The sequence below is a fragment of the Paramisgurnus dabryanus genome, chromosome 11 (assembly GCF_030506205.2).
Source record: "Paramisgurnus dabryanus chromosome 11, PD_genome_1.1, whole genome shotgun sequence".
Taxonomy (NCBI): domain Eukaryota; kingdom Metazoa; phylum Chordata; class Actinopteri; order Cypriniformes; family Cobitidae; genus Paramisgurnus; species Paramisgurnus dabryanus.
This window is the reverse complement of record NC_133347.1, coordinates 3,833,175-3,847,297: the sequence shown is the minus strand read 5'-3', so window position 1 is coordinate 3,847,297 and position 14,123 is coordinate 3,833,175. Positions and strand designations below refer to the sequence as shown.

Here is a 14,123-nt window from a genome sequence, read left to right as displayed (position 1 = left end):
TAACAGTTTGTTCAAAGAAAATGAATATTAAACATTAACAAGTCTTTGTCTTTAAAGAATAAAAATATAAAATAGCCTCATGCAAAGCATTAACTAGAACTCCTCATCGACCTTTTTCCCCAGATTTATTTCTGATTTTGGTTCCCAGAAAACCTTTGCATAATGCTGTACTTTTTATAGTTAGTAAGTCTTGTTGATGTTAAATGTTCATTTAGTTTTGAACAAACTGTTGCCGTAAATAATATAAATTTAAATCTACAGTTAGTTAATGCCAAACTGCTGTAATTTCTACAGACATTTTAAACAGTGCACTTAAAATGTATGAGAGTAAAAAATTAGATAACATCTGTGGCACAAAACAAATTACCTTGATTGCTTATTTTGTTCACCAATGCAGTTTGCTTTATATTTTAATTTGTGCAATTAAGACATTGTAATTTGTCATCTGTCCAAGTACCTTTTAAAAAGTTTGTCTTCCATGTTTCATATAGTCATATTTATGTTTTTACAGCAAATAGCCAGCAGGGGGAAGAAGTTTCTCAATTCTGTGTCTTTCATCTGCATAGAAAAGCATCACATCACTTTAAAAAGTGTAATGTCTCATCATGTTTCCATTCAAAAAGTATATTAAACTCTTGAACAAGGTTGTGCATTCATCAGTAAAACTAGTTGGTAAATGACAACTATTTTCTGCCGAACCCAGAGCTCAAATAGTCTGACCACAGAATAAAACACGATTATATTATTGGTATTCTTGCTCTTCACCTCTCTGCTATAAAATGTGTTGCCGCTTTTCTGAAATCTCACTTCCCCATGTTAACTGTGTTAGTTAAACCACAAAGCCCACCCAGACCCGCCTGAAGCTACAGTGTGGAGCATTCTGGGTAGATTTTTTTTGTTTAAGTTTTCAGAAGGGACAGTGTCATCACAGATAAGATATAAAGTGGTAACACTACAATAAGGTTGTATTAGTTAACATTAGTTAATGCATTAGAAGGCATGAATTAACAATGAATGAAATATCTACAGCATTTATGATTCTTCAGCATTTACTAATAAATAATAATAAGTTATATCTGTTAACATTAATTAATGCACAATAAACAATAAAAAAGATGAATAACTACTAAACAACTATATTGCTCATTGTTAGTTCATGTTAGGTAATGCATTTACTAATACAATCTTATTGTAAAGCGTTACCGTGTTAGGTGTGGCTTTCAACTAAAGGAAGTAAAGATTATTTTTATACTTCAAACGCTGTGGTACTGTGAAGATTTTGTTGGGGTTTTTACGGTTGAGAGCTTTCATGAGCTCAGCACTCTTTCTTCTTCAAATCCTTGAGCAGGAAGATCAGGAGGACTGCGGTCACTCATCTGACAAACCCATCACACAGAGCACATGAGATGTCTGTCTGTCTGTTCTGCCTTCACATTACATAATATATCTTATCATTAATTTACTTGGCAGACTCTTTTATCCAAAGCAACAGCAGATTACAAAGTTTACATTTAATAAGTATCGAACCCATGACCTTTTGAACGAGTGCTTACTCGTTCTTAGAAGTTTGACCACATAAGCCCAATTTTAGCATATTTTGCTTTATGCAAATATCGCATACAATTTAAAATACTACTAATCATCTACAAAGCCTTAAATGGCCTAGCATCTTCGTATCTTAGAGAATTAATATCAGAATACAATCCATCACGTACATTGCGGTCGCAAAATTCTGGTCTCTTAACTGTCCCTAGAATATCAAAGTCTCTAAAGGTGGTAGATCCTTTCCCTCAGACACAGTCGATCACTTCATGTCTAAACGGTAAGACTTTTTTCTTTAACAAAGCATTCACATAATTTGTAAATGTACTTATCTCGCAATAATTAGCTTGTACGGAACAAAGCATTCACATTACTCGTCTGTGTAATATACTAATGCCGCAATAGCTAGCCTGTCTGGAACCAAGCAGATATTAAACCAAAACACTGTGTGACACTTGCATTACATGCAAACAGCCCCTACACTAATAGGATTTTGTTTCATATATATATATATCCCAAGTGTTTTTTTACTACCTTTTCCCTAGGTTTTTCTCCTAGGGGGTTTTTCAACCCCGGGGAGTCAGCCAACATTGGCTTAACTTAGCACCCTCTTCTATAGGTTACATTATTAATACGCTCGCTTGTAAAGTTTATTTAGCCGCTGTATTTTGCAACTAATGTTGTCTGTCGATTTTTCAGTGTTTTCCCCTGCTTCTATTAATGTAAAGCTGCTTTGAAACAATTACCGATTGTGAAAAGCACTATATAAATAAAATTGAATTAATTGAAAAAATGTTTACCTTTTGCACTGCTAATGCAATGCCCTACCACTGAGCTATACAGGAACACCTAAACCAACTTATAGCATACAGTTCAAATTGCATTTGCTTATCTAGCAAGTTTTTACTTTTCTCTAACAATTGCTAAAATAATCTTTAACTTAGCACTTCTCATGTTGTTTCCTCTTTACACTTAGAAAAGAATCCTGGGTTATTTTCAACCCAGTGTTGGGTCAAAATGGGACAAACCCTGCCATTGGGTTAAATTAACACAACATTTTTTTATATTTGACCCAACAATGGATAAAAAAAACCCAGTTGGGTTGCAGCAATCCAGCATAGGTTAAATTAGGTTTGTCCCTTTTTGACCCAATGCTGGGTTGTATGATGAATTGCTTTGTTGTATTTGATTGGATAAAAGCATCTGCTACTGATAAACCTAATGTATAATTTGAATGCACTGTAATTCATTTTGAATAAAAGCATCTGGCAAATCCATTTTAAAATGGCTTCAATGCTAATTTAATCATTTAAACAGTAATTTATGATAGGTATTTAATGTAATGGAAATGTGACCCTGTCTGTGAAATCCAAGCTAAAGTCCATTTCTCTATTGATTTCAATCTCTGAAATGACTTTAGTTGAGTTTTAAAGGAATTGTCACGTATTTTGCACCTTTTTGGATACTTTTATTGGTAAATGGAGGAGAAAAGTTTGTATTTTTGATTGACTAACTGTACAAACCTATTATCTTACTGACTCCAGCACATCTGACATTTCAGGTTAGATGCTATGACTTTTTTAGTGCATGGAGTGATGTTGGCTAAGCTGTTTCCTGTCTCTGGAGACTCGGTGTGGCGGTGGACCTTTGAAGCGCAGTGGGCAGGAGAGTTGGATCAGAACCGAGTTTGGGTTATGGCTGTGTTTGCTCTATCCTGTCGTCCCTGCGCTGTCATTTCAGTCACTTCCTCTACTTCCTGTTGACGCCACTTGGCACATCTGTACAATAAACACAGCCTTCCTGAACCATACACACACACACCTAACCGAGTTAATGCTCATATCCAGATATAGCCAGCTTGACCCACTTTTAAAGATGAGTTTTTAATGCATTCTTTCATAAAAGAGCAAATCGGGATTGCCCATGATGAAGAAAAAATACAGATGAGATATTTCTCCTGAGAATAATCTCACAAATGTCTTCTTTAGAGTTTCACAAGAGATCACAAACTGCCTTCAAATTGGTTAAGTATGCAATTGAAAGTCAATATTATTAAAGACTTCAATATGAACTTCTCACCACGTTTGCCCAAATCTATGACTTTACCCATACCATCTACATTCATTTTAAAACTTCATACTCGTAATGCATTTGTCTCATTTGTTTCTTTTATTTCTTATAAGCAATTTAAGAAACATTTGAGGCTGATAATGAACTGAGCAAAAAAAAGTGTTAGTTTGTCTTATCACAGCATTTTTCCTTTCGGTGTGCACGAGTATCTTCTTCATGTTTGTCCACTCAACTAAAAAGTACGTCATATATTTTTTTTACCCTAGCCTTAAAGGGACAGTTCACCAAAAAAAAAAAAATCTGTCATAATTTTCTCACCTTATTTTTACAAGTTATAAACTTGTTAAAATGTTCTGTTGAACACAAAGGCAGATATTTGTAATCAAGCAGGAAACAGGAGCACCATTGACTTCCATTGTAGGAATGAAAAATACTATGGAAGTCAATGGTGCTCCAAAACCGTACAAACATTGCTTAAAATATCTTCCTTTGTGTTCAGCAAAACAGAGAAATTTGTACAGATCTGTAACAACATGAGGGTGAATAAATGATGACAGAATTTATATTTTTGGATGAACTATCCCTTTAAATCTTGGAGAAGCGTTATTCTTAAAGACAGATTATTTATTTATTGTTTGTTTGTTTGAAACAAACACCTCTTCAAATATAAGATTTGACACTTGACTTCCCAGCAAGCAATTTTAGGTTTAAAAGACATCTATTAGCCGTTCAAACACAGCCCCAGTCATCTAGACTAAAACAAGGCAATATTTCGGCTGTCAGTGAACATTTAAAAGATGTCTTATCAGAGCTCAAAAGTAAATGAAATACAATACATAAATGAACGCAAACACTTTGTAATCAATGTTGACTTTGCTTACATGACAAAATATCAGACATCTCTCAAGTTATTTTGGCAAAACCCACATTAAACCAAATTCAAGTTTATTTTGGCTAGAAGTGGGTAACTCATAGCCGGACTATATCGGGTCTATTGTTGGTGAAATGACGGCTATTGCTTGCATCAGTGATGCAGGACTGTATGAGTATTTCAAACTAATGTTGATGATGTCATGACCTCACAGACGGATGAGGAGGAAGAATGTGATTTTATTGGACACGCATGCAGATCTCTGCCAGATTCAACATCAGCGTCCTCCTCTATGCCCGCTATCTAAACAGCAGAGAGCAGATCAGGCCACGGGCAAAGTCATCTGGAGAAAGACTGTGAAATTCAACATGCCCAGAGGAATATGCAGGCGTTCTGGATGGTTATTTTTGCATCCGTGCAGAATTCCTGCAGCGCTCAGATAAGACTGCAGTGAATACAAACAACATAAAGATTTGAAATAGTCTCAACATATTATAAAACTGATTGAAAACACATTTGAAACTTTTACACTTCACCATGGAGGCAAAGAATGTTACAGAATTCATTTCATTCTAAGCAGTATAAAGATTTTAAAATTGTGAATGCAGTAACACGGCACTTTTCATACATGCACAAATGTCACATATGTGACCCTGTTTGTGAAATCTAGGTTTAATTTTTATAATCTAATGATGAGATTTGGAGCATCAAAGTTTGATTTCACATTTATTTCAATCTTTTACATTACCTTACTCAGTCAATATTAAAGATATCAAGATTATATTTTCACTGTAAAAAATACACTTTTTTGGCAAATTTAAATTTTTAAAAACGTTAAACAATTTCAACTTGATTTTATAAGTTATGTCAACTTTTTTAAGCCAAAACTTAAAATAGTAGATTGAATTGACTTGTAAAACCAAGTTGTTTTAACTCCTTTCTGCATTTCTTTTTTACAGTGCAGATCGGTCTTTACATTACGCAGGATGAGTTTATGTAGAAAACAGTAAATTACAAAAAATGACTTCACAGACTGGGTCACATATACACTGTAAAAAGTTGGATTTACTTAAAAAAATGTAGTTCAATTGGTAACAATTTAGAAATTTACGTTTTGTCAACATACATTTACTCACTCACTGCAAAAAATGACTTTCCTACTTAGTTTTTTTGTGTCTTGTTTTCAGTAGAAATATCTAAAAATTCTTAAACGAAGATGCTTTTTCTTGATGAGCAAAATGACCCTAGTAAATAAGTCTAGTTTTAAGAAAAATAATAGACAATTTAAGTGAAATTTTCCTTAAAACAAGCAAAATTATCTGCCAATGGGGTGAGATTTAGTTTTTCTTTTTTCTTAAACACTTAATTCAAGTGTTTTAAGCACAAATTCACTTAAATTGTATATTTTTTGTCAAAAAACTAGTATTATTTTCTTAGGTCATTTTGTTCATCAAGAAAATACATCTTGATTTAAGAATTTTTAGATATTTCTACTGAAAACTAGTAAGAAAGTCATTTTTGCAGTGCAAAATTTAAGTGAAAAATATGAAAAAGTGAATAAACTATAAAAATTTAATTCAATTGGTAACAACTTAAATATTTCACTTAAAGTAACAAAATTTAGGTTGAAAAAAGTAATTTTTTGCATGGTTTCACAGACAAGGCGTTAGTTAAATGAAAACATTTAAGCATTTTTTATTAACATGCCTTAGAAAATCTTGAGACAATTCAATGGCTCTGGCATATTTTAAGATCTGATTGTGCAATTTATTTTTAGTTGAGACATCTCAAACATGTGTTTTAGTCTGGGAATAGCCTTAAGACTAAGGGGCGTATTCCCGGACAGGGATTAGACTAAATAAGAGCTGTCCAAATTGAAAACAACTTGCACTGACATAATCTCAGTGCCCTTTGTTTTGCCTCAAAATGCACACATAATGTTTTTAGTTAGACATGTTTGATAAAACTAGTTATATTTCTCAATTAAACTAAAGCCTGGTCCTGGTTTAAGCTCATCCCTGTCTGGGAAACCAGCCCTGTAACCAAAGTCATTTTTTGAAGTTAAACCAACTTTTCACTTATTACAGTCTACGCTTTGAACAATTTACAAGAAAAGTTTTTATATCACAGACAAATTTCCTTAACAGAAAGAAATTGACAGATTTTTTGAAAGAAAACCATCAAAACTATATATCTAAATGTAAACTCATTTGTTGTTGACTTAAACTCTTCTAAAGAAATTGAAAGCTGTTGCATTCTGCATTAGGCTATCCATCGCTTTATCTCTGTAACCTTTCCATTATCAGAAAATACATTCATCATGGGTGACAAATAAGACTGTAAATAGTGAATTTCTAAAATAAGTAAACAAAGAGCTGATGTTGCCGATGCTCAAACAAACAGAGCAATGATTTAAAAGTGCAACAGAGGCCTGCGGTTTTACTCTTTTAGGGAAAAATAACCAACAGGTGCTTGTCTCTTTAACATCCAAATGTAAATGTACACACACCTATAAGTAGGTTTGTAAGAACAGTCAGATTTTGGTCTAAGCAGCAAACTCATCCTTTACACTAAATAAATACAATACACAAGATAATAACTCGATGCTTTTAAAGTCACACTTGATTTGCTTTTGTTCATAGTTTTCGTTTCAGGTAGGAAAACAGATGGAGCAGCATTCCACGCAGATCTCCAGACAATCTGACGACTGACAACAATCCTCCAGTATCCCACAATCCAGCAGTGCAGAGCAGCTATCTTCAGCACAGCACGCAAGTCCACCGGTGGCCGCTTCACCGCAGCAACAGAGAGCATCACACTCCAAACCACACGCCAAACACTGAGCCATCACTGAACAACACGACATCAGCTCACAAAACAGACACGCCAGGATACAGTGGGCACAACAATCTAAAAGAGAGAGATTTATGTGAGAGTTATGCACATTTTATATACATTTCTGAGCAGTCATATTTACTGTAATATAAATATAAACTATTATGTTTATTCTCAGAAAATGTGACAATTTGTGTCATGCTTATAACCCTGAAACTAGCGAGTTAGCTTCATTTGATAGATTTATGTCTTTTTTTCAAGTTTATTTTATTTTCAGGAATATATGACCTCTCGACCCATAGTTCCACAGGTATCATGACATGGGAGATTTTTTTCATTTCTTGTGGTATATACAATGCAAGTCGGCATGCATACTCAGGCCCTGTTTACACATTTTAAAATGCATTATTTTTGCCACGTTTACTCCAGACTACTCCTGCGTTTTCGACCCTTGAATGTGTTAACATTTAGCCTAGCCCCATTCTTTCCTATGGCTCCAAACAAAAGTTTAATTTTGTGCCACCATATTTACTCGTGTAACTACTCATGTAACAGTCTTTAAATAGAGAAAACATGAAAGTGTTTGGTGGCTTCTAAATTCATTCCTGTTTGGATCCTAAGGAATGAATGGGGCTAGGCTAAATGCTAACACATTCACGACGCGCTGTACAAATATTAAGTGCACGCATTGAAAAAAGATAGGTATGTATTAATCCATCTAAGTTGAGGTAAGAACATAGTAAAATATTGAAAAATGGTGGTGTTGCCCTTTAAATGGAGATTTGCAACTGGGGTTTTGCCCAAAATAGTAAAGATAGTGCAACCAACAATTATAAACACTATATTAGATTGATTTTAACATGTATCCTAATAGAGCAAATGTCTGTTTTATATTTATGTTTGAGTATTGTTGTGTTAATATTGTTGGATATGTTTTATATCAATTTATTATAGCTTATTACGAAAGACAGACAGTAATTTTAAAAGTGCTATATATCGGGGCATTGTAATGGATTGAAGGCCAATCTGACAAGAGAAATGGAGTAGGTCAGACATCACAAATACTTGACACATCAGTGCAGACATCACCGACAAGAACAAGTTCACTTAAATATTTCTTAAAGGGGACATTTCACTAGCCCTCTACGAGCTTCTGCTTAATTTTTATTTCGCTTCAGTACAACTCTGTACAAATGAAATGAATGTACGAGTGTCTGGTTTGACCAGGCTAACATTTCACAAGACTTTTTTAGGATGTCAAATAAGTCTTTGGTGTCCCCAGGGTACTTATGTGAAGTTTTAGCTCAAAATACCATATAGATATATCGAGATAGATCAAAAATGTGCTTCAAAATGCAAATAAGCTGATCTCTGCACTATATGGCAGTGTCGTGGTTGGATAGTGCAGATTAAGGGGCGGTATTATCCCCTTCTGACATCACAATGGGAGCCACATTTCAATTAGCTATTTTTTCATGTTAGCTGAGAATGGTTTACCAAAACAAAGTTACTAAGTTGATCGTTTTCACATTTTCAAGGTTGATAAAACCACTGGGGACCCAATTATAGCACTTAAACATGGAAGAAGTCAGATTTTTAAGATATGTCCCCTTTAAGTAAATCTATATTCAAAAAGTGCTTCTCATCTTCTATCATAGAAATATTTGTTAGATTACAATAATGACAAATTCTCCCTACAACTGGTGTATTACTTCATCTTTCTGTTTCTAGCTCAATGATGACTTGAACGTCTAAACAAGAATAATGATTGTACCAGTTGCATGTTATACACAGATGTAATGTAGCTCTTTAGTATTAACAAAGAATTGCATTGCGAGTATATGTTTAATTTGTTATTTTCCAAAACTGATTTATACCATGCCTCATGGACTTTTTCTTTCTATCTTTTATTAAAAATATGTCTTATTGGCGTGTTACGCAAAACCAAAAATATTTTTAAGCATTTTGGTTAGTTTTTATTGGTGTATTAATTAGCCAGTTTGCATATCTCACCTTTTCATTTAAATTAGGGATGCACTGATGTATCGGCCTATAATCGGTATTGGGAAATAAAAGCAGTTTTCCCACTTTCGAACATCGACCAATTGTTTAAAAACATCTGATGATGGGCAGATTATATCCTGACAATCAAAAGGGGCGAACAAACGCATCAGAACGCTCTGATTATTTTGAATTAGGTCACAAGAGTTGCAGTTTGTACGCTTTGCACTTTTCAGGTCATAATCACTTGAAACAAGAGTACAAAGCAAAACTATCGGTATCTACCGGTATCGGTAGATGTCATTCCAAGTAATCAAATACCGATACCGGCACAGATATTTTGTATCGGTGCATTTCTATTTTATTCGATTGTATAAACTTAAAAGATATTTCTTATTATTTTACATTTGTGCATTTGGCAGATGATTTAATCCAAAGTCACTTGCAGTGCATTATATATGTATGTAATTAAGTATTTATTTTTGCATTATAATAAATATATACTTTCCATTTACTGAAATTAAAATACGCTTTTATCATGTAGGTCGTTTCTAAATGCTTGTTGCATTTGGTTAGTTTTCATTGGTGTATTAATCAGCCAGTTTGCATATCTCACCTTTTCATTTAAATTAGGGATGCACTGATGTATCGGCTTATAATCGGTATTGGGAAATAAAAACAATTTTCCCACTTTCGAACATCGACCGATTGTTTAAAAAAAGCTGATGATGGGCAGATTATATCCTGGAAATCAAAAGGGGTGGACAAACGCATCAGAACGGTCTAATTATTTTGAATTGGGTTGCATATCGGTGAATGCCTATTTTAATAGATTGTGTAAAATTAAAAGGTATTTCCTATTTATTTACATTTGGCAGATGATTTGATCCAAAGTGACTTGCAGTGCATTATAAGTATATATATATATATTTATTTTATCAGCATGTATGTATGTAATAAAGTATGTATTTTTGCAATATAATAAATATATACTTTTCCTTTACTGAAATTAAAATAGGCTTTTATCATGTAGGTTTCTAAATGCTTTTTATGCATTTGTTGAATTTTTAGTTAATTTTCTTTTTTTTTAACATTTATGTTGCAATATTCCCCCTTTATAAAAATAACGGTTTGATCTTTATAACATCATATTTATTGTCACGTTATATACCCACACCTGTTAAAGTCCTACGCTCATATAATCATAAAAAACATTGAACTCTGAAGAATATTTAGACACCAAACAGAGATGTGTGACCTAACGGAAAGAGATATCAAACGCTGACGCGGACGAAGCATTAAACACAGAAAGATAAATCCACAGACTCGTTCTGCTGCTGCTATGAGATAAGACCAGGCCTTATATTTACAAACAGTCACATGGGTGTAGGCTTCATGTGTGTGTGTGTGTATGTGTATGAAGTACCATCTCCAGCGACTTTCTGAATCTGAGAGGCGTCTCCCTTAAAGCTCTGCTGACTTTTGGAGGTGGATGGCGGGTGTTTTTTGTGCGGGTGTTTTTTATGCTGGTGTCTGTGTCCATTGCACTTTGTGTGTCGGCTGCATTTCGGTGACGTTGTGGTACGAGCTTTGCTTCTTTCTGATGGTGATGTGCACACAACAGTTGATCCATTACTGACTATAGCGGGCGAGCCATTGGGGAGAGCGTGTTTCTCTGAAATTCATACAAACATATATAATGCATTAACATATTTACAAATTGCAATGTATTAAAATGAAGGTATTTTACTACAGATATGTGTGAGGCATCAGTAACTGTAAGTACCGTACCTTTCTCTATTTTGTGTGAAATTGTAGGTATATGATCCGGCAGCAGTAAAGCATCATCACTGGTTATACCCGTGTCTGTCAAAGACTCGCTGCTTTCTCTGTGATCCTGCTTACTGTCGGTACAGAGCATCTCTGCTGAGATCAAAGAGGATTTTAGTTTATTATACCCTTAAATAAACACACATATACTCATAATAAATCATAAAGTAATTTGGTTTGTTTTCTTCTCACCTTTGATCTCATGAGGTTTCCCCGTGGCCTGTGGTTGTGATGTCTGGACTTGGGCAGACTTGGGTGTGTTGTCCTGCCCTGCGTCCATCTGCTGGACCTCCATCGCTTCTGTCTCCTGTTGAGACTGACTCTAATGAGACATCCAGAGAGAGAAGAAATATCTCAGCATAAATGGACTGTGCAGAACCAAAACGAATCATGTTAGTGCCAGAATCAAATAAACGGTTTGTGTTTGTTCAGAAGTGCAACGTGTGCCAGGACCTGTGACAATATGAATCTCAAAGTAAAGCGTGTTTTTATTCCTGCAACTGTTCATCACGACCCCTTTATTCCCTAGCCGAGTGCATGAAAGCTTTGGTTTGTTGTGTCATGCACTGCTGCATTTATAATGAAGTGAACTGTAATGAGTAATGTGATAGGAATGAGATTAATCACAACATCCTGCTAAATCACAGAGCACTGAAAATATCACCAAAGCTTCAGAAGTCATAACAAACTTTCTGCTGTTTCTTTGCCCTTCTTTATTCAAGTCTAAATGATTTAAATGACAACATGAAGTTTCAAAAAATGATGTTATGCCAAATACAAATAGGTCCATATATTTCAAAATACAACAATTGCAGTGTAGTCTAACATGCTGTAAGATTCTTACATTTTTTTTCAGTTCCAATGAAATAAAATAAATTTAGACTTTCGGATGTAAACCAAATATCTTACTGTAACAGACAATAAAAGACATTAATCTTATTTGCAGAGTAATTTAATAATGGGATATTACTTTTATTTGTAATATTTTTAAAAGAAATTGTATTGGTGATGCCAAGCACTTTATATTCTTAATGCTTTATAATAAAACATTCATTTGAACCATTAACAATTAAACAAATTAAATACTTATAACAACAAATTATTAAAATTTAATTAGAGAAGAAATTTTATACTAACTTTATCTCCTTAGTTTTGTTTATTAGTTTTGTAGTCAATTTTATATGTAAATGAGGTAGTTATGTTTTTAATGTCCATGACTGGCTATCATGGGAATAATGAAAAACAAAAGGAAATAAATGTTAAGAAATAATAAGTTACATGACAGCTGACCATCATCACAACACAAATATGTTGCAAACGTCACAATGAAACTTTTTTGTTAAAGTTTTGCGGCGATATGCAGTTATTAAAATATGATTAAAATTTGCAAAAGCTTAAGCAAATGTTGCTTTCCACGATTTATTAGGAAAAATAAAGTTGTAAACTGTACATTTACTCTTATACATTTAAACTGAAAAAGGAAACTTCTAGATAACCTAACATGCAGTCAAATTTGTTTTACCTAAAAATGACTAGAAAGTAAAAACCCAACATTAAATGAAAGTCTTACCTTAACTTGAATAAATCCAGTCTTGGACCGAGGAAGTTTAAATTCACTTTTAATCTGAATTAATTGTTGCACAGTATCGTTTTTAACCACCACGCAAATGCATGAGGACACGAAGGGTGGGGGCCTCCTGTTGAACAATCTGCGCCCGCTTCTGTCACACACTAGCCTACATTTGACGGCAGTCGCATTGGCCGAAATTATGGGGGGTCGCGCCCCGTCTGAGGGTTGTCCTTCCAAAAAACAAATTCATTAAAACCATGCTGTGTATTTTAAGAAATATATTAAATATTAAATACTGAAAATATTTATGTAGTAAAGCAATAGAAACCCAGACTAGGCTAATGCATTTTATGTTTAGAAACATTGATCCCCCTCTCTCAGTGGTTTGATCCTGACGGAAGCAAAAACTAGGCTTGTTCAACTTTAAGAACTGACAAGCGGATGACGTCAAAGTACCGCGAGAGCGAGTCGAAATTAGACTTCTCTGTATGGTTTCTCGAATCGCTCTCGTGGTATTTTGACGTCATCCGCCTGTCGTTTCTTGGGGGGCCTCTTGAAGTCGAACAGCCTAGTTGTGGACCGAACTCCAGTCTGTTCTCCAGTCAATGTTATTTTATTCACTTTGAACATAGGGTGAAGTGATTCTTTTCTATTTAATGTGATGCCGAGTCATTAATAAATACGTTACCTAGCTAGGTTTAAAGTTAAGTTTAAATGTCGTGCTTTGAACAACTTAAAAATCTACTTTAACCAGACATAAAATCTCCATAAATTATTAAAAGTAAAATTGTAGCTGCATTATTGGTCCCCCTCAAAACTATTGATTGAAGCCCTGTTGATAAAGTCATGTGAAAATGATAAATGGTTGTGGCTAGAAGAGATACATCTACGGCCAAAATCTCGTGAAATCTTGACGGATGAGCGCTGCCTGTTTTCATCCTAATCCTACCCCAAACCTAACCATAAATCCAAAATTTCACGGGATTATGCCGTACAGCTGTATTTTATCTACCCAGAACCGCTGTTTTCATCCTAATCCCCACAACAAACCCAACATCTTACGGAATTTGGCCGTAGCTGTATCCCCTCTAGCCAGAACCATGATAAACCCGCCCCTGCGCGAGTTGCGTCTGCTCTGAAGCGCGTGTGTGAGCGCTCACGACATCCTTCCTGCGCTGCGTAACAACAAATTTAACACACCTAAACCATTGATTTTCTTTTATAAGATGATTTATTTGCAGCACGAATACTAAAACATAACATTATCTCATAAAAGCAGAATTATAAGCATATAATATTCATTATCTGAATCATCTTTTCAACATTCTAACGTGCCTAACGTGGTTTGACATTGTGAGCGAATCTTTATTTAAAAATAAAGTAAGCGCACTCATTCAATCTATA

At 34.4% G+C, this 14,123-nt stretch overlaps 1 protein-coding gene across 1 annotated transcript; it reads right to left on the bottom strand.

The window, feature by feature from the left end:
* Positions 1–4,066: 4,066 nt before the first annotated feature.
* LOC135752047 (uncharacterized) lies at positions 4,067–12,856 on the bottom strand. The gene is made up of 5 exons (XM_065270371.2): positions 12,720–12,856; positions 11,342–11,471; positions 11,111–11,242; positions 10,746–10,994; positions 4,067–7,393 (listed from the first exon to the last, which is right to left on the bottom strand). The coding sequence occupies exons 2-5, from the start codon at positions 11,442–11,444 to the stop codon at positions 7,134–7,136; spliced, it is 744 nt and encodes a 247-aa protein (XP_065126443.2). The 5' UTR covers positions 11,445–11,471; positions 12,720–12,856; the 3' UTR covers positions 4,067–7,133.
* Positions 12,857–14,123: the final 1,267 nt, after the last annotated feature.

Coding starts and splice junctions, on each gene's coding strand:
- LOC135752047 (XM_065270371.2), bottom strand. CDS start 11,444: ATGGAGGTCCAGCAGATGGACGCAGGGCAGGACAACACACCCAAGTCT. Junction 11,243..11,341: donor GAAACCTCATGAGATCAAAG/GTGAGAAGAAAA, acceptor TGATCTCAGCAG/AGATGCTCTGTACCGACAGT. Junction 10,995..11,110: donor TTCACACAAAATAGAGAAAG/GTACGGTACTTA, acceptor TATGAATTTCAG/AGAAACACGCTCTCCCCAAT.